We start from the raw sequence: 25695 nt of genomic DNA, 5'->3' as shown, positions 1-25695 counted from the left end.
CCATAGCCACACCAGATTTGCCTTGTCTATTCCAAAGTAACATTAGTGTGCATGTACCCTATTACATGTCTTCATTGCATTTATATTCTATGTGATTTTACACTGTAGGCTGACCAGCATTAATGCAGGAAAGCTGGCTAGGGGAGATCTTGGAGATTGCTTCATCCCATGTACACCAAAAGGATGCTTGGACCTGATCCGGCAAACAGGTATTGGGTTTTATAGTCCTTGTCCCAAATCCTTAGTGTCCCTGTCACGTGTTATTAGTGACACAAACATGCTTTTAGTTACGGTTGAGAAGAAGCATGTGACTGAGTGCTTCACTCCCTGGCTTGCTGCCTTTTCTGTCGGCCTGCAGGAGATGGGCTCCGTGAGCTGACCTTTAGTCACGCTACAGGTTACTGTCATAAAGTAGAAAATGCATAACTTTCAGTTTATTGACCTTGTGGTAAAGTCTGACACCACTGAGAACTCCTCCATCTGTATACAGAAGTGCATATCGCTTAGATAGAAAGAGAATTCAGTGGTACCTTGGTTTAAGAGTAACTTGGTTTGAGAGCGTTTTGCAAAAAGAGCTCACAGTTTTTCAAAATTGTAATTTGGTTTAAGAGCATCGCTTTGGTTTAACCTCTTAAGGACATAGGACGTACCGGTACGTCCTATGTCCTCACTTGCACTTCAAAGCGGGGCCGCACGGCGGCCCCGCTTTGAAGTGCCGCGATCCCGGGTGCCGCGAGTAGCCCGGGACCGCTGCTATTAGCGGGCACGGTCTGATCGCCGTGCCCGCTAATTAGCTAATCGGAGGCAGCTGTCAAAGTTGACAGCTGCCTCCGATTACCGGAGGCAACGTTTCCCTGGTGTCTAGTGGGGAGATCGCTCCTCCGGGACCTTGTCCCGGAGGAGCGATCTCCGTTACTGATGCCGGCCGGGGACGCGTCCAAGATGGCGCCGTCCTCGGCTCGGCACTCGTTCGTTTTCGGCTGCAGCAGCCGAAAGCAAACGAGTGCCGATCTCATGGATCTCTGCAGCATATCTATGCTGCAGAGATCTCAATGAGAGATCAAAGTGTATATACTAGAAGTCCCCCAGGGGGGCTTCTAGTATATGTGTAAAAAAAAAAAAAAAAAAAAGTGTTGTTTGTAGTAAAAAGCCCCCTCCCCTAATAAAAGTCTGAATCACCCCCCTTTTCCCAGGTTTTAAATAAAAGTAAACAAATAAATAAATAAATAAACATGTTTGCTATCGCCGCGTGCGTAATCGCCCGAACTATTAATTAATCACATTCCTGATCTCGTACGGTAAACGGCGTCAGCGCAAAAAAATCCCAAAGTGCAAAATTGCGCATTTTTGGTCGCATCAAATCCAGAAAAAATTTAATAAAAAGCGATCAAAAAGACGTATATGGGCAATCAAGGTACCGATAGAAAGATCACATCATGGCGCAAAAAATGACACCTCGCACAGCCCCATAGACCAAAGGATAAAAGCGCTATAAGCCTGGGAATGGAGCGATTTTAAGGAACGTATATTGGTTAACAACGGTTTGAATTTTTTACAGGCCATCAGATACAATATAAGTTATACATGTTATATATCGTTTTAATCGTAACGACTTGAGGAACATGCATAACAAGTCAGTTTTACCCCAGGGCGAATGGCGTAAAAACACATTTCCCCCAAATAAAAGAAATGCGTTTTTTTTTTCAATTTCACCACACTTTGAATTTTTTTCTGGTTTCGCAGTGTACTTTATGCAAAAATTCAGCCTGTAATTGCAAAGTACAATTAGTGAAGCAAAAAATAAGGGGTCATGTGGGTTTCTAGGTGGAAAAATGCAAGTGCTATGACCTTTTAAACACAAGGAGGAAAAACCGAAAACGTAAAAACGAAAATGGGCCATGTCCTTAAAGGGTTAAGAGCTCCCTGTACTGGGTGGGAGGGCGAGTGGAGGAGGGAAATGGTCTGCATAGCGGGCTCTACAGCCCTGCACTCTGACCCAGGAAGTCTCCCTCACCATCCAAATCATAGCAGATCCACTTCAGGCTGGGGCTTACATCAGAGGACAGGACTGTGAAGGTAATCTCTCCATAGTTGTAACCTCTCTTTCTCTTCCCGGACAGAGAGTGCTGCTATACTTTGCCCACATATGTCCTGCTCATTCCTTTCTGCTCTCTGCAGTCTGTCAGCCCTTGTGTTTCCCATCCTCACCATTTCGGCTATAATGTGCCTGCACTTACACTCAGCCATTCACACTGCTCTATAAAAAAAGTTCCTGTCACTGTCATCCTGCACAGCTTTGTGATTCTCACTTCCTGATTGGTCCATGCTGAACCCCGCCCCCTTCCCCACTGCTATCATGTGACTACAAAGACCTCTGACAGCAGCCCTGCTTCTCTATTCTAGCCTGTCGTACTACACTACTGCATTATGGGGATCTGCAGGTCCATCCTGTATCTACAAACTGCTGCTGTGTTATCAGGTTTATGCACTTACCATACATTATACTCCACATGCTTTACTTTACAGTAACTTATAATATCACATATCCAGCTGTTTCTAAACATTTGTTTAACCTGTTCAGAATAAAAAAATATATTTTTTTGGGATGTGGAACCAATTTGCTTTGGTCTAAGAGTTATTTGGATTACAAGCACAGTCCTGGAACGAATAATGCTCGTAATCCAAGGCACCACTGTATATTGCTTTTAAATTGGAAGTTAAGTGCGAAAGAATTGTGGGGCTGTTAAAATCACAGGCAGTTCTCTGAACTAGGGAGAAGCAATATCATGATCTCCATCCAATAACCACCTGTTTAGTGTTGTCAGGTTCCCCGCTGCTTTATTGATGTCTCATTCATTTTATAAAAAAAGACCAGATAAATTAACTCCATTCTGATGGTAGGCTAGGCCCAAGTCTCCCATGGGAATGGAGCAACAGGATACATGTGTCCATTCATTCTCTTTGGAAGTTGTGGAGACAGCTGAAGACTATACTCAGTTATCTATAGCAGCTCTCAAAGAGAATGACTAAGGGCCCTATTCCACCAGACGATTATCGTTAAATCGTTCGAATCTAAACGATAATCGTTCGGTTGAAATGTAGTTAACGATTAACGACCGAACGAGAAATCGTTGATCGCTTTATAAGACCTGGACCTATTTTTATCGTTGCTCGTTCGCAAAACGTTCGCATTGAATAAGACATCGTTCGGTCTTTTGCAACAGATACGAACGCAATAGCGAATAAATAGCGAAGAAAAACTATCGCAATTACGATCATAAGTAACGATTATCGTTCCATGGAAATGAGTGAAAGTTTTTGGGTCTTTCGCAATAGCGGTAGTTTGCATAATCGTTAACGATCTCAAACGATAATCGTCCGGTGGAATAGGGCCCTAAAGCAATGGTGTACGTGTGCAACCCACCCCCCCATTTTAATGGGAGACTTGAGTCTTCATTGTCAGGATTGTAGGGTAGAGGTCCCACAATTGAACTTTCCACAATCAGATGGTTATCCCGTCCTGGGACAACCCAACTCCTTTAGCTCATTTAAAGGACAAATCCGGCCAAAACATATTTTTTAATATGCTATTACATAAGGAAAGTTGGACAAATTCCTGATGTACGTTAATTATGGGAAATGCACATATAGTGCCATTTCCCTTAATTTAGTAGATCAGGCAGGCTTCAGATTCTCTAAAAAACATGATATCACGAATCAGGGGTAATTCACATGGAGTGTCCAGCAGGGGGTGCACTATATGTAGAAGTTTATGTAGTGTATTGTATGTCATGTAGTGTTGGTGTACTGTAACAACTCACTATCACAGGGACACTTGCATCTCCCTGATGTCACCCCCGGCAGCTCCCCGGCCCTGGTACTAATACCCAATCACCTGCTCATAATATGAGCGCTCCTGAGCATGGGTCAGGAGCGCTCATAGTATGAGCAGATGATGTGGGAGTAGTACAGCGTGTATTTGTCCCACACACAGAGCAGGGAGAGAGGGGGAGGTAGTTAAATGTATGGGCACCTCTCTCCCTTCCTGCTCTGTGCCATCCATCTCCCTCTTTACCGGTGTGAGCCTGGTCATCGGCAGCACAGGGAGGGTGAGAGGGAGATGTAAGTGTCCCTGTGATAGTGTATTTAAATCAACTGGTGTCAGAAAGTTTTATATAGATTTGTAATTTACTTCTATTAAAAATCTCAAGTTTACCGTAGTTATCAGCTGCTGTATGTCCTGCAGGAAATGTTTATTTTCAGTCTGACACAGTGCTCTCTGCTGACGCCTCTGGCCGAGACAGGAATTCTTCAGAGTAGGAGAGGTTTTCTATGGGAATCCCCATTGAAAACCTTTCCTGCTCTGGACAGTTCCTGTCTCGACCAGAGGCGTCAGCAGAGAGCACTGTGTCAGACTGAAAATAAAACATTTCCTGCAGGACATACAGCAGCTGATAACTACGGTAAACTTGAGATTTGAAAGAAAGATTTTCACTGGACAACCCCTTTACCTTGGGATGAATAGCAGTTATATTTTTCTGCTGATCTTTGCTTCTTGGAGGCTGGACCCCTAACAGCCTTCAAGTCTCACTGTCATTTTAACATAACTTTTGACTTGTCATAGAGACTTGTTTTAATGTTTTGATCAGTTGGGGTCTAGGTGTTCATATCCCCACAATTTCTAGAACAAGTCAGAAGAAGCGCTCTGCTGAGTACTTCTCCCTTGTCTTTCTGCAGGCGACAGAGTTTTATAGTAATTCTATGTAGCAAAAAACATTCAAATTAAACCAAAGCTAGTGAGAAGAATGGGTCGGTTTTCTATAAATTCCAATTTTTATTTTATATATATTTTTTTTCTTTAATGTTTTTATAATGTCCAGGAGTGCAGATTGCAGGGAAGAGAGCGGTAGTTATCGGGCGCAGTAAGATCGTTGGAGCTCCTATGCATGACCTGCTCTTGTGGAATCATGCCACTGTCACCACCTGTCACTCCAAGACAGAGCAGCTCGGTGAAGAGGTAAGTGCCTTATGTATATGTCCTGATAGTATATGCAAGTGCAAGAATTGTACTGTTCTAATGCCAGTGTACCTGACACTGGAAGCATTGCACCAGAATTAAAGCTTGCCCCCAGTGTACTCCTGCCTAAGCCATTTACAAGTTCCCTTTGCTGCAATGCTGTTAGCTGAATTCTTGCTGAACAGAAACCCAGAATTCATTGAAGGTTCCTATAGGTTCTCTGCCATGAACCTATAGGTTCTCTATTGCACTGGAAGTTCTGCTCCATGCTGTATTGTTTGTATAGGTGAGCAGAGCAGACATTCTTGTTGTGGGTGCTGGTAAACCGGAGATGGTTAAGGGGGACTGGATCAAGCCAGGAGCCATTGTGATTGACTGCGGTATAAACTACATACCAGGTAAGAGGGTGACCAGGTGCCAATAAAAGCTTTGTTTTGCCAGAATGTTTTTATAGGCTTTTTTTTTTCCCAATAAGTTTGTAAACTCTTCTGCCATATTACTAACCAGTCTTCTTCCATTTAGATACCACTAAGCAGTCTGGTAAACGTGTCGTTGGGGATGTAGCTTATGAAGAGGCAAAGGAGAAGGCCTCATACATAACTCCAGTCCCAGGTGGAGTTGGCCCCATGACAGTAGCCATGCTCATGGAGGTTGGTATAGAATGCTCTTGATGTAATTTTCTCTGGTGTGAATACATATACAATGGACGCCTTCTCTCTGTTTATCTTGCAGAATACGGTGGAGAGTGCAAAGCGTTACCTGGAAAAGTTCCAGCCAAACACCTGGAATATAGAATACACTAAGCTCCAGGTGCAAACTCCTGTGCCCAGGTAATGTATTGGTAGTAGCGATGTGCTTGTCTGCTGTAAAACATGTATTCTTGTTGCCTTAACAGCATTTACCATAATTTTATGGAGTTGACCCTGCCTCCTACATGGTGAGTGCCGGCTGGCATCACAAAGAATCCTAATCCTGGATGTTTAGCCCCTTAGATGTTCTGGTCAATAGAGACTGTGGCATCTAGGTAGTTAAAAATCAGCTTTGATTAGAAATTCTTATTTGTCCAATTATGTAGAGAGAAAATATATAATTTTTTTTTTTTTAATCTTTCTTATTGATTCCACATAATTTCCACAGAGAATAAACACCCAATGCCCTAACTTCTATTTTTTGGTGACCTCCCCTGCCAGAAATCCTAATGTAATAAAAAGGTGTCCTCTACCCCATAGTAGTACCAATAAAATCTATAGCTCATCTTGGGTAAAAAATTAGCCCCTTCAACAGATTAAAGGTGTTATCCAGCGAAAATCTTCCTTCAAATCGACTGGGTTCAGAAAGTTTGGTAATTTGTGTAAAGATTTGTAATTTACTTCTATTTAAAAGTCTCCAGCCTTCCAGTACTTATCAGCTGATGTATGTCCTGCAAGAAGTGTTTTTCTTTCCAGTCTGACACAGTGCTCTCTGCTGACATCCCTGTCGGAAACAGAAACTGTCCAGAACAGCAGCAAATACCCATAGAAAACCACTATTGCTCTGGACAGTTCCTGTCTTGGACAGAGATGTCAGTGGAGACTTTCTGTTCTGAAACCAGTTGAATATGAAAAAAATAAAAATTATAGATAGATATTATATAGAGAGAGAGATGGTGTGTGTGTGTTTTTTTTTTTTTATGGTTACATTTAACGTACTTAAGAATGTGGTCAATCATGTTTTTGTGTATGCTTTAAAAAAAGCATCTGTTTTGTAATACTCTTATATTTTTAATTCTATTCACAAATTTTTATATATATAATATATATATAATTTTTTTTTTTTCAGCTCTATTACATTGATCTTGCTTTGTTACTTAGCATTATCTGTTTTTCCTGCTCCAGCAATGATGTTTCGACATTGCTGAGGTCTCAGCCACGCAGTGTGATTGGCTGTAGTGGTCATGATGCTGAATCACATGGGTAGGGAACCTTGGCTCTCCAGTTTTTGCAAAACTACAACTCCCATCATGCTATCCCAAAGCTTTGGCTGTCCAGGCATGATGGGAGTTGTAGTTTTGCAACAGCTGGAGAGCCAGGGTTCCCTACCCCTGCAGTATCATTTCTGGAACAGAAAGAACAGAGACCATCTGGGGACCGATGCTGTCATTGGAGCAGCAGGGGATTAGTAAGGCTAGTATTATGCTTTTTGCTGTTATTTATTCATGATCTGCTTTGTTTTACAGGTAGCACTGATGTTTTGCATTCTCCACTGCCTCAAGATCTCCTGTTTACTGCCAATTGTGTCTTCATACACTGTTCATGTTCACTTTGTATTACTGTAGGTGTGAGTCACAGTTCTGATGATGTATTCTTGTAAAAGCCATGGTTTCCGATTGCTGCTATACTTTCTAGATATTGATTGAGCTTTTCAAATAAATGTTAGGAACGTGACCAAACTTATGGTGAGGAGGGGGTGGTTTATCCTGAATTGGCCTGTGGCCAAAATCCTGTGCACGATGCACTGTACAAAGATGGACAAGCCACTAAGTATGGAGGTCCATCATGTCATTTAGGTTGCATACTTAACATATTAACTTTGCAGAAAAGATGTAGAAAATAGTCTGATCATGCAGGATTTGGGTTATAGGTAGGGATGAGCGATGAGCACTTCATTAGGATTGGTTGGCAGCATGTCTGGCTGCTGACTTGAAAGTCTATGCTGCTCCCCCCTGGATGCTGGGAAAAGCTGGATCCAGTCCTGGGAAATTAGTAGAAGTTTCTCAAGACTGGAACCAGCTTTTCCAAGCACATGGAGGAGCAGATGGCAGAGATAACAAAGAGCTTTGCTTTGTTATTACTGTAAATTCGCTTATCTCTAGTTATAGGCAATCTGCTACTATTGAGTGGTGGGCTCCTATGTAGAAATCTTTGCAGACAGCCTGACAATTAATAACACTAACATGAGTGTGTGCAGCTAGTAAACTCCACACAGGTGTGAGGTTATATGTCATAAAGAGGTCCTGAGAGGTGATACCATTTACTCTACATTAACCATGATACCATTTACTCTACATTAACCATGATACACTACATCAGTTTACTATAGAGTAACTGGTTCACGTCAGGATTCTGTAACATATTCATACTCTTGCTAGTTTGGTCCTTTGTGCCCACTACCTGAAGCATACCTGCACATTCAAAGCTTGCAGGGATTTCAGTGCCCTCATCGCTGTTCTGGGGATGAGCCCAGACTAGGGGATATACACAGTATCCTTCTATAGATGGCATGTGCTGGGAGAAGGGGTTACTTATGCACTGGCTTTGCAAAAAAACAGCAACACTGCAAGGAAGGGGTTACATAAGTATTAAACTGCTGCTAATAAGCTTACAGTCTAAGGGCCCTATTCCACCAGACGATTATCGTTTGCATAATCGTTAACGATCTCATACGACCGCTATTGCGAAAGACCTGAAAACGTTCACTGATTTCCATGGAACGATAATCGTTACTTATGATCGTAATTGCGATAGTTTTTTTTCTTCGCTATTTATTCGCTATTGCGTTCGTATTTATTGCGAACGACCGAACGATGTCATATTCAATGCGAACGTTTTGCGAACGAGCAACGATAAAAATAGGTCCAGGTCTTATAAAGCGATCAACGATTTCTCGTTTGGTCGTTAATCGTTAACTGCATTTTAACCCGAACGATTATCGTTTAAGACTCGAACAATTTAACGATAATCTGAACGATAATCGTCCGGTGGAATAGGGCCCTTTAAGGCAGGGGTTATATTCAGGAGGCAGCCCTGTGTGTATAGAAACATTTGGTATTGGAAGAGAAAGTTGCCCGGAACTTTATATGGGAACTCTTGCTTTACTGTAAGGATCTTTTAAAGGATAGAGATAGGCTCACAGCCTTGGCACTCTCCTCATCTCCTATGCATAGCAAAGCGTCACTTCCTGTATTCTGTCTTGGCCACTCTGTTACTAGAGACAGACTAAACCTAATGCCAGGCATTGGACAGCACACTGCAGATAAGTTGATACTTAAGCTATTTTTTTTCCTGGGGCAAGAAATCGTATTTGGCACAGAAAGTTGGCCACATAAGTTATCACAGAGAGGGTAGTTGTTTGAAACATTGACCATTTAGAGGAAATTCATCAGCCACTATCCTTAGGACCACCAGTCTTAGGGTCCTATTAGACAGGCTGATGACGGACTAATCAATAGTGTAAGTCTACTAAATTGGCACTTGCTAAACGAGCCATGTAATTGGCCCAGTAAACAAGGGCTGTACAGACATTAGTGATGTCCGTGAAGCCCTTGCCCTAAACTTCTATCTTTCCACGCTCCCAGTGGAAGACTGGGAGCATGGAGAGGTAATGTATAACAGTGTATTCAATTATTAACCATTGGCTGTGTATCACTATAACATGTAGTGATGCACTGTCAGTGGCCAATGATTTAAGGTCCGGACCTAAAGGCGCAATCAGTCGTTGTTTCTATTAGATGGAACGATAATCAGCTAAATCGACCAAATTCGGCCAGTTATCCCTCCATGTACTAGGGTTTTTAACTGTGTGTAAGCACTTTAAGCAGTGGTTGGGGTCTGTGTCAGCTTGTTTTTAGTTGGTCTAAGGCTGGGTTTGCACAGTTTTTTCTGTCTGTTTAACAACTGATCTGTTTTTAAATTGTTACTTTTAACCTACAGTTTAGTCTACACTAAGAAAAAAAAAAATAATCTTTTTTATATAATGAAATTCAGTGGAAAAATGGATCCAAACAGATGGCACATAATTACAACAGTTTTTGCATAAATCCCCCCCCCCCTCTAATAAAATAGGGCTGCAAAAATGCAGTGTGAACCTAGTCTTACCTAGGATAGTCCATAAGTGATTAGTTATCCCTCTGTCAGCAGTTTCACTCCAGTAGGCTTTGTACTTTCCGGCTTTAACTGTAACAAAAAAGCAATAGATATTTTTCATTTACATTTTACATAATGTTTAGTATTTTCATGCAATTTTTTTCATAGGAAAATCAGACTACATTGTCAAAAATGCATTCTCAACTCCAGTAATACTGAGTGAACATCAAAAATGTGAACATGTCATTAAAGAAGCTAAGAATGTCTGGTTATTTTTAAACACAATTGGAACGGCAGCGGCTAGGAAAACATCGGCGCTAATAGAATGCAGTTAACATAAATACACAGTGGGAATTTACATTTTTAAAGGGAATCTAGCAGCAGTTTTGGCGATGTCAGCCTGCTGACTGGTCCTGATAGGATGGGGGCTCCAAAATTATTGAATAACTTTAAAGGGGTTGTCCAGCGGAAATATATATATATATATATATATATATATATATATATATATATATATATAATTTTTTTTTTTTCAAATGAACTGGTGTCAAAGTTATATAGATTTGTAATTTACTTCTATTTAAAAATCTCCAGTCTTCCCATACTTATAAACTGTTGTATGTCCTGCAGGAAGTGTTGTTTATTTACATTCAGACACAGTGCTCTCTGCTGCCATCTCTGGCCAAGTCAGAAACTGTTCAGAGCAGTAGCAAATCCCCATGCAAAACCTCTCCTGCCCTGGACAGTTCCTGACTCGGCCAGAGATGTCAGCAGAGAGCACTGTTTCTGAATGTAAATAAACATTTCCTGGAGGATAGATAGTAGCTTATAAGTATGGGAAGACATGAGATTTTTAAATAGAAGTAAATTACAAACCTGTATAATTTTCTGACACCAGTTTATCTGAAAGAATTTTTTTTTTCGCTGGACAATTTCTTTAACTTTTATTGATATGGAAATGAGGGAGGGTGAGTCTGTGAACTGGTAAAGAACTGTCCCAAAGCGCCAATCTTGCCTCCTCCTGCAGCTTGGGACATTACTGCAGAACATGGACTTATTATTCATTAATATTTATTCTGCTGGACTGGTAAGGGACTGTCCCTAGTGTGCCCAACAACCTAATTTACATGTTAAATTGACGTTACTCGATAACACTGCAAGGCACCAACATACTAAATGTCACCTGCCCTATCAGAATCTGTCAGGAAGTTAAGAGTCATGTAACCTGCTTCTATATTCCCTTTAATTGCTATTATTGAATAGAAAGCCAGGCATGTTTTCTATTTATGATCTATTCCTGGTATTGTATTTTTTAGTCTCTGGGACTGGACCATATTGTATGTATTACAGAACCAACAACACATTATAAATGTCATTTTCTTACTGTTATCGTAAGCAACCTCCATGTGTCGGTGCCGGAGCTCAGTCCTGCTCTTTTGTTTCCCTCTAGTGACATTGAGGTCTCGCGTTCCTGTGTCCCCAAGCCTATATCTCGGCTCGCAGAAGAGATTGGCCTGCTGTCAGAAGAGGTGGAAATATACGGACAGACGAAAGCCAAAGTCCTGCTCTCTACCCTTAGACGTCTTCAGGGGCAGAAGGATGGGAAATATGTTGTGGTCACTGGGTACTTGATTTACTTCTCCTTCTATGTCTGTAACCTAGGACTGGGGGTCTCTTAAGCTGTTGTGGAATGGGAACTGGGCTTTCTTTATTGATCCTATAGGCTGATCATCCCAAGCAAGAAGAGATGATCCCTACACATAATACATAGATTACATATGAATAAAGGCCCAATGGTGCCATAGCTATTGGAGATGCAGGAGATAGAGCAGCACCTGAACAATGGAGCATAAAGGATGATGGTACTAGAAAGCATAGACAGTAGTTGGGGACACCATTTGGATTGGAAGACAGGAGCATCAAACTGGAGATGTACATGTACAAGAAGACCTGAAACAGCTCTATCTAAGATGTAAATGAAGGACAATACTAAACTCTTCTTCATTTGCTGTACATTGAAATGCAGCCTATTGCTCCCTGTTATCAGTCTTTCCAAGGGAAGGATAATGGAGATGTTCCTTTTAGTCTTTTCATCTTCCATCACGTAGACTAATAATAAGTTATGTAAAGCTGGCAGTACTACACTTTAGCTAATGCTCCTTTAGCCGGCATCTATTTCTTACAATCCTTCTGCACCCAAGCACTTTCAGCTGAGCCGACATGTATTGTCAGTAGCTGCCATACTGCTTGTAGCTTGTTCATCCCCATGAAGAAAAAGATCAGACATGATAAAATCCAGCTGCCCCATTAGTCAAAGTCATTGTGGAATGGTCTAGATACACATAAAATGGTCAGCTGGTCCTGCTCAAATCACTGGTACGACTTAAGGACCCTTGCACACTATGGAAATCGCACGGATAACTTGTCGCGGATTCTGTTGCTCACCCCCCACCCGCACTTGAAGTTCTGTCAGTCCCATAGACTCCATTCTATGGTCAGACGGATTCCACCATCCGCCCAAAGAATTGACATGTCGATTCTTTGGGTGGACGGCGGAGTCTGCCTGAGCCTAGGATGAAGCCTATGGGATGTCCAAATGTTCAAGCAGGAACACGCACAGAATCCGCGGCAATTTATCCGCGCAATTCCCGTGGTATGCAAGGGCCCTTAAAGTGACACTGTCACCCCCTTTTTTTACACAGGTGTAAAGGGTAAATCTTGCAGTTTTCATACCTTATTTTATATTATACGTCATGGTGCTTGTTCCAGTAAAAAGTCATCTTTTATCATCTGCAGATTTTGCTACCTAGGTAGGGTTTTATGGGTGAAGTGCCACTAAGCCCCGCCCACATCACATGACATAGGCCCTGCCCCCTCAACGGCCATTGGTATTGGCGGAACTAGAGGGGGTGGGGCCTACACACTTGTGTAGAGAAGTCATAATGCAAAAAGGGGGGTGATAGTGTCACTTTAAGATTAAAGGGGCATTCACATGTTCCGTGCATAGTCCATATATACAGAGGGTGTGCTGCAGAACAGAATGCGGAGCTCCGAATCAGTTTAAATGTACGCACTACTGTTCTGACACAGCCGCACGGCTTCATGATTTTGGTCCGTAGCACATCTTTTGTATATACAGACTGCTCGGAATAAGTAAATGCCCCCTAACTTTGAGAAGGGAAGCTGAGGTGCACAGGAGAGGATTAGGTCTAAAAAGCCAATCTGGACGTTCTATCCAGTTAAACTTGAAATGGAGGGAAAGGGTTTGGGGTCCCGTGAAGAGTAAAGTAAAGTAGGTATATTACATAAAGTATGTATTGATGAAAGACACGACGTAAGGCATTGCATGAATTGCATGAGGTGTAGTCTACTTGTATGTAATCTCTAAGTATTCCTCCTTACTGATTGTGTACAGCATAACACCTACCCCGCTGGGAGAAGGGAAGAGCACCACCACCATTGGCTTGGTTCAGGCTCTAGGGGCTCATTTGAACGTTAATGTATTTGCCTGTGTCAGACAACCATCCCAAGGGCCCACGTTTGGAATCAAAGGTAAGGGAATAGAGCATTTTACTTTTATATCTGTCTGAGCAAGGATGGCTGATGCCAGTCAGTAATAAGAACACTTTACATTCAGAAATTGCAAACCTGCACATGCCGCTGTCAGGACATTTCTATCCACCATAGACAATGCTCTGTGTGCTTAACAGACTCTGTTACATTGTAACAAACTACCATATTTTTTTATTTTAGCTCACATAATATCTAGATTGGCAATAATTGTATCCACTCAGCTTAGGGCAGGACTAGCCATAGAGGCTAGGCTAGGTTCACACTGCGTTTTTGCAATCCGTCTTTTTCATCCGTTTTTTGCGAGAAAAAAAACGGATGCATTTGTGTGCATCCGTTTTGATCCGTTTCTCCATTGACTTACATTGTAAAAAATGGTGTCAGCTACGTTTTTGTGTCCGTCAAAAAAAACGGATCCGTTTTGATCCGTTTTTTTTTTTTTAAAATGGAAGTCCAATGGAAAAACGGATCAAAACGGATGCACACAAATGCATTTGGTTTTTTTTTTTCATCCGTTTTTCATCCTTTTTTTGAAAAAAAAAACGGATGGAAAAAAACGGATTGCAAAAACGCAGTGTGAACCTAGCCTTACAGTGCTTAAAGAGGACCTGTCACCCCCCCCCCATGCCAGGGTTACAGGCTCCCGACCCCAGCTAGATCCCCTTATACTGACCTCATCCCGCCGAGTCCCGCTCCCGTAGCCGGTCCTGGGACGGAGATATCCTGGTCAGAAGCCGGCGCGCTGTGGAGATCCGGCGTCCATAGAGAATAAATGAAGCTGGACTCATCTCTGCAGTGCGCGCACGGCTCCAATCATTCTCTATGGACGCCGGATCTATCTTCACAGCGCGCGCGCCCGTTTCTGACCAGGATATCTCCGTCCCGGGAACGGCTCCGGGAGCGGGACTCGGCGGGATGAGGTCAGTATAAGGGGATCTAGCTGGGGGTTGGGAGCCTGTCTTAAATGTAAACTTGATTCTTCCCATTCACTGACAGCAAACCAATACCTTGAAAATTATACACTGAGTGTATTAGTGTTATAAAACCTTTTCACTTTTTATTCATGCAGCCTATTACATAGAAGGCCACCAAGTAATAGTGTTTGATGCTCATAGAAAGCCATATTATCGTGCTAGGTAGAGATAATTTTTTGCTGTGTTTGTAGGTGGCGCTGCAGGAGGAGGATATTCACAGGTCATTCCAATGGAAGAGGTAAGGCCAGAAACAGCATAGACTTATTTAAGGAGACTGATTTACTTAAAGGGGATTTCCAGCCCAAAACTATAGATAAGCTGGCTGCTAACGCCCATCACCGCCCAACAATCAGCTGTTTTGGGCAAGCTGCAGTGCCCTAAATAATCAGTGAATGGGAGCCATAGGTCTTGGTTCCGTACATTGCTTGTAGTGGTGGCTTCATGTAGCGCTGTTCCCATTCACTTCACACATAGTATCTTCTTTTTTCTAGCCAAGACCTGGTGTGGGTCCAAAACACAAAAGAAGGTGCAAACGTTTCGGTTATAGCATTTCTCTGTGTTATTACCACTTCTTGTATTTGGATAAAAAGTACTGATCAGAATACAGCTTGTGAATCCAGCCTAAGGAGGCATTCACACATCAGCGAATTTGCAGACGTTATGGGTGGGAAAGGAATGTCATGGATTCGTTCCCTGCCGTGGCAATTAAAGGAGTTCCCCCGCTGCCGGCATGATACTGACACATCGCGTCGGGCAGGGAGTCCATGACATTCCTTTCCTGTCCGTAACTTCTGCAAATTTGCGGATGTGTGAATGCCCCCTAACTGAGCACTTTTAGTTATAGATTTTTTTCGGGATTTAAACAAAGATTTTCAGGCTGAAATTGGCTTACAGCCACATAAGACTTCCTGAGCACATCAATAAGGGCCCATTTAGAATGCAAAAAAACTGGCAGAAATTGCGAGCGGTGGGGATTCTGTTCGGAATTTCCGCCAGTTTTCCGCAGTGTGAACGGGCCCTAAATGAGTGCCAATTTCTGTGTGACCAGGACTGTCAGCAGGCCAACAAAAGAAAGAAGAACAGCGCTCCATGGCATAATACAGACTAATACAATAGATGAGAGCAAATGATGAAATGCTCTCACCTGGTTGTGTTGTGCGATGTGGAGGCACAACACTCAAAACAGTATGTGTAGTGAAGCGCAGCCACTGCTCAAGTAAATCCACATAGGGATCGATATGATCAAGAAAACCTCCACTCCACCACGAGGTACTGTAGGGCGCAGGTCCGATAAAAACATCAAAGGATATAATATTAAAAGTTTTATTATAAAAAACAATTAAAATGCGACACAACGCGTCTCTAAACCGCTCCGGTTTCTTTTTCAATACACTTGAAAAAGAAAACGGAGCGGTTTAGAAACGCGTTGTGTCGCATTTTAATTGTTTTTTTTTACACTCAAACTTTTAATATTATATCCTTTGATGTTTTTATCGGACCTGCGCCCTACAGTACCTCGTGGTGGAGTGGAGGTTTTCTTGATCATGCCAGCAGGCCAGGCAGGGAACATTTGACCAGAGACAGCAAATATAAGCATGTGTAAAGAATTTTTTTAGGCAGGTTCTAACTTAATTTTAAAAAAATCCTGGAAAATTTTAACTATATATTTTTACTCTGATAGAGTCAGAAGAACAGAAGACGTTTTTCCTACTCTAGTAAGAGATATTGTTGACTTTTTTGCCAGATTTCCTTGCTGATTATTTTCAGATTAATCCGACCGTGTAAACTCAGCCTTAGGTATTCATGAAAAAAAAATTCATGGTAGTCAGGTGACTTCTTCCCAGTAAGGCGATACCCTCTAGTGCTACGATTATCAGCCATGACTATAAATACAAGTTGCTTTCGTTGCATTGAGATTATAAAATATTTTCTTTGATATATCCTTTTTTTCTATCTTAGAGCAGATATTACTTCTAGTCACTCTGTTTAATTCCAGTTTAACCTACATCTCACTGGGGACATTCACGCCATCACAGCTGCTAACAACCTAGTGGCAGCCGCCATTGACGCACGGATCTTCCATGAGCTGACACAGTCTGACAAGGTGAGAGGTTGTTCTGACACCAATTACAGTGACCCACAAGTGAAGCACCCATACCGCTACTATAATCTCTGATATGTAGGGCACTGTTCTGCTACACATACACGTTATAGGAGACAAGTATGGAGCAGTCAGTGTCAGCGTCAGTGAGGATAATGAGACACATCCGTCTATCATCCAGTTATCGGTGTGTTAAGTGCTAAACAATGGTTCAAGCAATTACCTCCTGTAGGGTACACGTGTCTGAGGACGTTCATGTGAATTTATCAGGACTAGTCTGGCCTGACAGCAGCTGTCCCCCTCTGCCCATTGAGAACAAACGCCTGCTCTGATGAACTTGCACGTGTATAGGTGGGATCCGGAAAGCTAGCCGTCGCCTGATGCTCTATAATATTGACAGCCAGCTTGAGTGTCACTGTCAGTATATAAAACTTTTGACTTGTCAGAGAGAGAGGTCAAAAAGTTTGATCAGTCTGGGAGTGTTCAGACTGTGACCTTTTGTGAGAATGAGTGGGGAAAGGACTATGCTGCTAAACAGTCCCCTCCCAGCTCTGTTACAGTGCATAGAGTGTTTATAGACTTTCATTATGAGCTAAGTAACACAGAGCCGGGAGAGGACCACGGCTTGTTCTCAGAATGTTTGACATGTCTCTCTGACAACATAAACAGAAAAGTGCAACAGCAACCTGCAAGTGCAAGCATTTACTGTATACAATCCCCCCTGTCGTATTCAATATAAATATTTGAAATGGGAAAACTGCTGTAAAACTATTTTGTTGGGAAAAAAAATGAGATTCTTAGCAAACCATTTTATCAAACAGAGCGTACCATCTCCCACATTAAGGTGACCTCAGAGAGATGGTCCCTATACTAACAGTGGCCTCTCTTGGGCTAAGGCCTTATACACATATGTATTAGTCATACTTTTGCACGCAATTGCGGACAGAACATAGGACCAAGGAAAAAAACGGTTCAAAAAACGGACTGCGGCTCCGGCTTCACCGTGACAGTGCCGTTCTATCCGTGGGTCATATTAAAGAGGGTGTACCTGATGGTACATCCTCTTTAACTTTTCGCCTTTTGTAATATAAAAGTTGTTAGGGTTGTGTGACAGACACTAAACTGGACTATAGAACATGTTGTAGCTTGTAAATAATATATCTGTGGATGTGAACATGTTATAAAGAGAAGAAAAACTGAAGAATGTTCCCCTATGCATATCATGTAAATCAGCTCCAATAATACTTAGATAGATCATCAACATCTAACATAGATCATCTATGTTAGATGTTGGGGGCGAGCACTACAGCTTCTTGCAGCAGTATCTTGTCCTGTTGCTACTATTGTAGGACGAGTGCTGATAAACATTCAAGACACCATGGCACCTTCTAAAGACTCATCAGCCGGGGATGTCAGGAGATGGACTTCCACTAATTCAACATTCAACTCTAAGAATAAGCCCGGTTCTACAACTGAACATCTAGATTTGTCCTTTGTACTTTAGAGACTGTAATTACTCCCCATTTATTCTACTTACTTACTCTCCAGGCTTTATACAACCGTCTTGTCCCTTCCAGTAATGGAGTGCGCAAATTCTCCGATATTCAGATCAGAAGGCTTAAGGTGAGTGGGCCTTTTCTAAAGAAACATAATGGAAGACTTTCTTTAGATGACTTTTTCTGTGTTTGAAGCCATACAATTTCTTTCTAATGCTCATCTAGTAAAATATGCTACAGCTTAATGAGGAGCTGCCCCTTTCCTGACAAGTCTGGGGTATCTTTTCTTAGCATGTACTTCACTGTTCCTGTTATTCCACCTGAAAATGTATTAAAACAATTGACAACTGACTGTCAAGGAGGTACTGACACTGTTGACCTGTGTATGGATGCACTTCCTTAAAGGGGTTTTCTGTCCAATTAAAGGGGTTATCAAGGCTTTCTTCTAAAAATAACACCTCTCCTGTCCTCAGTTTAGGAGTGGTTTATCAGCTCAGATCCATTGAAGTGAATGAAATGAATTGTAATACCACGCACAACCTGTGCTGTTTTTGCTAGAAAGTAGCTCTGTTTTTTCTAATCCTGGATTACCACTTTAAAATTGATGTCCTGCTCATAGCATCCACAGCTGTTCAAAAGCATAAGCATATACAATGAATGTCTAAAAGCCTTGGCTCTGCCAGTCAGCTTATTAAGGCTCCAGCTCATACCCAAAGAAACGACTAAGGGCAGTTGGCGCCATTAATTGTGTAGTGGCAGCACTGGGTTACTGCACTGAAGTGAATGGGAGCTGTGCTGCAGTAACCCGGCACAGCCACTACACCACAAATGGCACCAACTTCCCTTAATTGTTCATTGTATATGTGCTGGAGCTTTGACAGGATAATTGGCAGGGGTGCTGGGTACTGGCACCCTAACAATCAGACATTGATGGTCTATCCTCTGAAATGTTAAATACATAGAAAATCCCTTTAACAACAGGAAGTGGTCCATTCACAATTGCACTGGAGGAGCTGTCTCAATTTGTTTCAGATTTGACAGAAGTAGTAGGCTGCATACAGAGCTAGCCTGTCATCCAAAGCAGAGGTCACTGTGATAGAACCCCATCAGAACCCATTATATGTCTGAGACTAATGTATACTCCAGCCTGACTGACTGGACACCACTGATCACTGTATGAATCCTGGAATGAAACGCTGCCAAATGTATATTTTCCTTTGGCACCTATTCTTCGCTGACTATTTATGCTGCTGCTATTTCTGAGCAGTTTGTGTTGTCATTTGTCTTTCTAGGAATGTGTTTTTTTGGCATAATTGCATTTTTTTCAATATGTTCTTGTTTTCTAGTTATACTTGCGTTGGATTTGTAACAGTGTGTCTTGTAGCTTTGCATAGTAATGAGGAATGGGTAAAAATAGTAATGAGGAATGGGTAAAAAATAGTAATCAACCACTGGGATTCCCACCGATACCAAGAAAAGAGGTTTGCTATCCCCTCGACCACTCCTCCATTCATTCGAGGGACATTTGACCTTTGTTCTTAAGACCAGTGTAGATCCCAGCGGTCAGACCCCCACCGGTCAGCTAGTGATGGAGTCCTGTAAGGAGAAGATAGCTTTTGAAGTTAGAATAACCCCTTTAAATGCAACACACAACCTAGGGTCAACAGATAGTTTCTCATAACAACCAATAAAATAACATTTCCAGTTCCTTAGCGTGCCCTGGGGAAACTCGTTGTTTCATCTGCTATGTTTCTGGTCAACCATTATAGAAAACTTACTGAATTCAGGTATTATTGTTATTATTTTTTTTATTATTGCCAATATCGTGCCATCTGTTTTATTCAAGCACAGCTGCATCCATGTATTTAATTGCTGTAACTGGGTCATGTGATCACCAGCCTGGCTCACAAAAAATCACAGTGTTTAATGTGTCAGAGAAAGTGGTCTGTCAGCTGAATTTCTGTGTACTACAGAAAGACATCATTACCTTATTATCAGTTCTCTGTGCTGCTGCTATCTAATTTCCCCCTAAAATTCACAGTCTGAGGGCTCTATGGCCCCTGATTCATGGTAAAATCACTGGGCTCTGTGACTCATGGAAGGGTTAAATTGCACTGCTAAATATTCAAACATGGCTTCAACTTTTTCAAACATTGAAATCACCCTCTAAGTCACGGTAATGCCAAGGTGTTACTGTAAATTACAACTGCGTGTTGCCATGGAGCTCTAGCCTTAGGCTATGAGTTATCATCTAGTAAAAAACATGTTTTTCTTAACTACCATCTAATAATGCCAACCCACAATAACCCAACTATTTACAGACTCGGAATGGCGTATACATCTATATCTTTGATCACACATAATCCCATAATTTTATCTTTTCTCCCTTTATCCCTGCATGTGTGTCACATTGAGTCTTGCATTATTGTTTATGAAGCAGGAAACTCAGGATGAGCAATATATAGTGACCGTCCTATATAAAGTGTATAGAAGGCAGAAGACCTGTATGTAGTAAAATGACGTTTAATTTGGCACACCGGTTGGTAGATCAGCAATGTAGCAGCAGGGGGCGTTAGATGTCAAGCGGAGAGGACGTACTGAAATGAGAATATTTTCCAGGTCTGCACTGTGGTTAAATTAAGCAAAAATCGTGTTTTTAAAGGGCACGGACAAGGCTCCTCCTGCTGGCCCTGACGGTATTGTGGGGGAGCGCCGTGCTGCAGGTTACTATACAAGAGAAAACCATTTCATTGCCCATATACTCAGACAACCTATGTAGACAAAAGGTCTCCTACATTGTTATGGTCTCCATAGCAACATTAGAACGAGGGAACTAATTTTCCGCAGATATGGGTATTTCCTATTGTTTCATTTAACATATTAGTAAATGAAATGACTAATAGTTTGTAGATAAGTGTATAATAAAGACTGGTGTAATATAACAGTCTAGGTGTTTTAAGTTCTAGTTATCTATGGAACTTGTCTAGCTTCTTCAAATATGAAAAAGAGGGTCTCCACCCGTGTCAGGCATGGGTACCACGGGGTAACTCCAGAGCAGATAACGCCAGCCCTGTGTAGTCTGCTTCCATGGTTAGAAGGGGGTGAGGTCCCTGCATTGACATGATGGCCACATTAGTCTCCAGGTCCTGCACCCAGGGAGGGGTCAGAATAGGGAAAGTGTTGCTGCCAGTGGGCAACAATTGGGGAACAATGTCACGGTCACAGATGAAGGGGTAAGTAAAATGCTGGTAGTGGGAAGGGCTGGGTAAGGAGGGGCACAATGTAGTTGCCAAATAGGGTAATGGTGCTGCTGTTGGGGGAGGTCTGGGGATGTAAACAGTACTGCTGCCAGGGGGAGAGGGGTGGAAAGGGCTCAAGTACTGCTGCCTGAGGTGTTTGGCTCCACTGAGGAGGTATTTTGATACTTGGCACTAGGGCTGGGCGATAAAACATCAACTGTGCCCCCATATAAGCAGTTATTACACCTCAGCGGTGCGGAGTCAAACATCTAGCTGATAAGATAGGAATGTAGTGTCCCCTGCTGTTAACCCTTCCTGTGCTGCAGCTTGTAAGGGATGAAGGGTATAATTACTTTGCATCACTCAAACGCTGCAGCACAGAAAGAGTTAACAGCAGGGGACACTCATGTCTTATCGGCTCCTGCCCTGCCGATCTCTTCACAGTGCAGGAGCACTGCAGCAAAGAAGGGGTTAACAGTAGACGTTACTTTTATCGGCTCCTGCACTGCGGAGGTCAGGCCGAGGTCAGGCCGGAGGTTGGAAGCGCAGATAAGATATGGATGTAGTATCTCCTGCTGTTAACTCTTTCTTTGCTTCAGTGTGTAAGTGATGCAGAGTAATACTATGCATCACTTACATGCTGCAGCATAGAAAGGGTTCACAGCTGGGGGGGCGCTACATTCCTTTCTCATGTGAAGCCATTACAGTACATACTCTACTTCTCATGGGGAACTGACTAAACATTCAGCTAGGCACTGAGCCTTAATGGACTATACTCATCAGGATGCTGTAGGGAGCTGCTGGGGCGGGGGTCATGCACAGTGGAGCTCTTGGACCTACAGCAGTGTGGCGGGCACCATTGTAAAAGTAGACAAAATCAAATTTACAATTTTTGAAAGGAAAAAAAAAGGATTTGTGAGGCCCCATAAAGACAAACTAATTGCCCAGCCCTTCTTGGGAGGTATTCTGTGTTGCACTGGGTTATATGGCTCCTTTTGGAAGATTCTTTTATTCTTTGCTGTACTGTCATATTTGTTGCTGCTAGTGGTACATAGAATGGTGGTATTTGGTTGGCACTGCTGGTGCTGCTTGGTAGTATTTTTTCATTAGCGAAGCTCTGGCATCACCATAGATTGGCTGTGCAAGAACTTTGAATAGCACTAGTTTAATAGGGATTTGGGCAATCCGTACTTGTTCCAAGGACACTTTAACAATAAGCTAACTGCTGGGGACCCCATGGCTGGGACTCCCAACAAACTGCTGTCTTCTGAGAGAAAATCTAGAAGCAAGTGTTGAGTTCTGCCGCAGCACCACCGCAGGGGAAATGAAGTATTACACAGCACCTATTTAGATCATTGGGTTTCCTGTGTAGTACAGGACAGGACAGGTCCTCCAAGCAAAAGACGCCCTTTGTAGCTGCCCTCCTCTTATACAGGGCGTTAATTTCCTAATGGAAAATGGAAATGTTTATCTGTATAAGACAACCCCTGTAATAGTGTTATTTAGAAGACATAAATTATGTCTTGGGTTTTCAATTCTTCACGCTGAGAAAGTTTACAGGGAAAATTTCCATTGCTGTATTATCAAGGTCTTAAATGCATTTCATCCTCTCATTAAATCGCAGCCTCCTTCATGGTATAGAGAACATTTATGGGCTTAAAATAACCTGCAGTGATTTAGCAGCAGAAGAGAAATGAGAATCTGTCGCTCTCCTGCAGGATTTTCACAGTAGATTAAGTTTATGCCGGATAATATTAGCAACACATTAGCTAAGGAGGGTGAACAGGATTGGGAAAAAAAAATTCAGATTTTTCCAGAAACTGCACTATACCTGTCCATGGGTTGTGCGGGGTATTGGTGCCCAGCTTTTTTTAAAATAAATGGGGCTGAGCTGCAATACCACATACAACCTGTGGACAATAATGAAGAAGTCCCGGCACTCGCAACTGTAATATCATCAGTAGTAAATCTTTTTTGCGTGAGAGCTGCACGCGTTCCGACCGCACTGGTCTTTGTCAACATGCTGTTGACAAAGACCAGTGCGGTCGGAACGCGTGCAGCTCTCACGCAATAAAGATTTACTACTGATGATATTACAGTTGCGAGTGCCGGGACTTCTTCATTATTGCTACAATTATTACTACGTGCACCGCACCACAGATGTGACCGGAGTGCCGGTGCTTTTGGTATTCGCTACAACCTGTGGACAGGTGTGGTGCTGTTTTTACAAGAGAAAAAAAAGATGTTTCCTATTCCAGTACTGCCCCTTTTTAGAATATATATATATGGCCATTACTGTGTAGGGCACAGGCATCGCTTTCAGTGAAACAGAATGTTCTGATGTGGTGTAATGGCTAATCTAATCAGGAAAATCGAATGATATCCGTGTTCTCCTGTAACTTCATTTCTACAGAGACTGGGCATTGAGAAAACAGACCCGAGCACTTTGACGGAAGAAGAAATCACCAAGTTTGTAAGACTCGATATCGACACGGACACTATAACTTGGCAGAGAGGTACGTGGCTAAGGCTTAAGGGGGAGGTCATTATAAAGGGAGTGCACTTTTCTTCAAAGTTGGAGACATTTACAGGCTTCCTTAACCCTTTCACTAGTGGGGGCTTCAAAGTAATTTTATACCTTATAATTTACAAGCAAACCTCATAAAAAAATTATATATATATACACTAGAGATGAGTGAATCGGGTTCGAGTCGATCCGAACCCGAACGTTCGGTATTTGATTAGCTGGGGCTGCTGAAGTTGGATAAAGCTCTAAGGTTGTCTGGAAAACGTGGATACAGCCAATGACTATATCCATGATTTCCACATAGCCTTAGGGCTTTATCCAATTTAAGCAGCCACAACTAATCAAATGCCGAAAGTTCGGGTTCAGATCGACTCGAGCATGCTCCAGGTTCGCTCATCTTTAATATACATACATATTCAGAAAGAAAACTGTCTAATTTCAAGAAGTGCCATCCAACACTTTTTAATTGAAAATCAGGCGATTTCTAAAATGCGGCAGCCAGAAGGGGGGAAATTGATTACATGTAGGCACTTCCCTCTCCCCTTGCCCGCGGTGAGCGACAGAACCCCTGTCAGAAGGCACTTCCTCCCAAGTTGTGATGACTGACTGACAGACTGGCCGTTCAGCCAATCAGTGAATGGAGCGGCGTCCTGCCTCAGTCACAGTCTGGTTGAGCGATCAGTCCATCAGCAACATCGTGATGTGTCAGCGCCAGAGGTACCGGAGCCCAGCGGGGTCCTGAGGCCGGTCCTGCTGCTCACCGTGGACATGGGGAGAGATAAGTTCCTACTTGTAATCAATTTCCCCCAGCCGGCTGCCACATTTTAGAAATCGTGGACTTCTTTGAATCCCTTATTGCTCCAGAGTGGTGGTCTGTAACCTTGACAACAAGCTGTCAACAATGGGAAGGAAAAAGCAGCATATTAGGAGGAGACAAATTTGCTAAACGAATGTATTTGCAAAAATATTTAACTTGACACATCCTACAAGTATAACTATATGAGCTGAGATAAGAATATCCCTTTAAATAGATTTTAAAAAATTGTACTTGTCCTTCTTGCTCCCCTGCCATCACCGCTATTTCTATAAAGGTCCCTCACTGTGCTGCACTTCTTCGTGTCAGTGTCACACAAGGACCTTCCCGTGCAGCCAATCAATGGCCGCAATGGTGTCCTGCCTCCTGCCTGATTGGCTTAGTGGGACGTTCCTTGTGTGACACAGACACAACGGAGTGGGAGACCGAAACAAGTAACAATAGGGGTAGGGGACGAAGGGGGGTAAGTATAGTTTTTTTTCTGTTTAACTATGCTTTGCACATAGTTAAAAGGGTTTTGCGGGCAAAATTTACTGATGAGCTAGCTTCAGGATAGCTGATTGACAGAAAGCTGACAACTGGTAATCGCACTGATCAGCTGTTTAGCACTACACTACACAGTGAGTTCATCTCTGTTCATTGTGTTGCAGGGACACCTGTAACTGTAGCTCAGGTCCCATTTAAGTGAATAGGAGCTGAGCTGCAGTAACACATCGGCACCACTAGACAATCAATGGAGACAAAGTCCAGTAACTGTGTAGCACGGCACCGAACAGCTGTTCGACAATAAATTTTGGCCGGAAAACCCCTTTAAATAAAAAAAAATTTTAAAAGTTTTTCCTGGAATACCCCTTTAAATGCCTCCATTCTTTCAGAACAAGCAGAGATAAATATACAAAGAGAATTAGGAAGTTGCATAAAATTTCACCATTTCTGTGAATTTCATATAAATCTTTCGGATCAATGGGTCTGTCAGCGCAGCAGTGAAGTGGCGTCTTCAGTCAAGCGCGTCGGATACTCTCTGCTGTCTAATTTTGGTGCAGTGTTATTCATGTAAAAAATGATTATAGAAACAAATGACATCATATTGGTTATTAAGTCCTGTCAGCAATACAC

At 42.4% G+C, this 25695-nt stretch overlaps 2 protein-coding genes across 2 annotated transcripts in view; one reads left to right on the top strand and one right to left on the bottom strand.

The window, feature by feature from the left end:
• The window catches only part of LOC138771390 (coiled-coil domain-containing protein 170-like), a 56814-nt gene extending 46926 nt beyond the window's left edge, over window positions 1–9888 (bottom strand). The window contains exon 1 of the mRNA XM_069951050.1: window positions 9871–9888. Within this exon, the coding sequence (XP_069807151.1) occupies window positions 9871–9884 (14 nt within the window). The 5' untranslated portion in view covers window positions 9885–9888. The remainder of the gene's footprint in view (window positions 1–9870) is intronic.
• MTHFD1 (methylenetetrahydrofolate dehydrogenase, cyclohydrolase and formyltetrahydrofolate synthetase 1) overlaps window positions 1–25695 on the top strand; it is a 45424-nt gene that overhangs the window by 6392 nt on the left and 13337 nt on the right. Inside the window, exons 6-16 of the mRNA XM_069951048.1 lie at window positions 109–209; window positions 4881–5017; window positions 5304–5415; window positions 5540–5667; window positions 5750–5847; window positions 11309–11482; window positions 13274–13410; window positions 14594–14640; window positions 16399–16506; window positions 18052–18126; window positions 23652–23754. Of these exons, the coding sequence (XP_069807149.1) occupies window positions 109–209; window positions 4881–5017; window positions 5304–5415; window positions 5540–5667; window positions 5750–5847; window positions 11309–11482; window positions 13274–13410; window positions 14594–14640; window positions 16399–16506; window positions 18052–18126; window positions 23652–23754 (1220 nt within the window). The remainder of the gene's footprint in view (window positions 1–108; window positions 210–4880; window positions 5018–5303; window positions 5416–5539; window positions 5668–5749; window positions 5848–11308; window positions 11483–13273; window positions 13411–14593; window positions 14641–16398; window positions 16507–18051; window positions 18127–23651; window positions 23755–25695) is intronic.

The sequence above is a fragment of the Dendropsophus ebraccatus genome, chromosome 13, assembly GCF_027789765.1.
Source record: "Dendropsophus ebraccatus isolate aDenEbr1 chromosome 13, aDenEbr1.pat, whole genome shotgun sequence".
NCBI classification, from domain to species: Eukaryota; Metazoa; Chordata; class Amphibia; order Anura; family Hylidae; genus Dendropsophus; species Dendropsophus ebraccatus.
The sequence above is the reverse complement of the archived record's forward strand: the minus strand, read 5'-3'. Positions and strand labels throughout refer to the sequence as shown.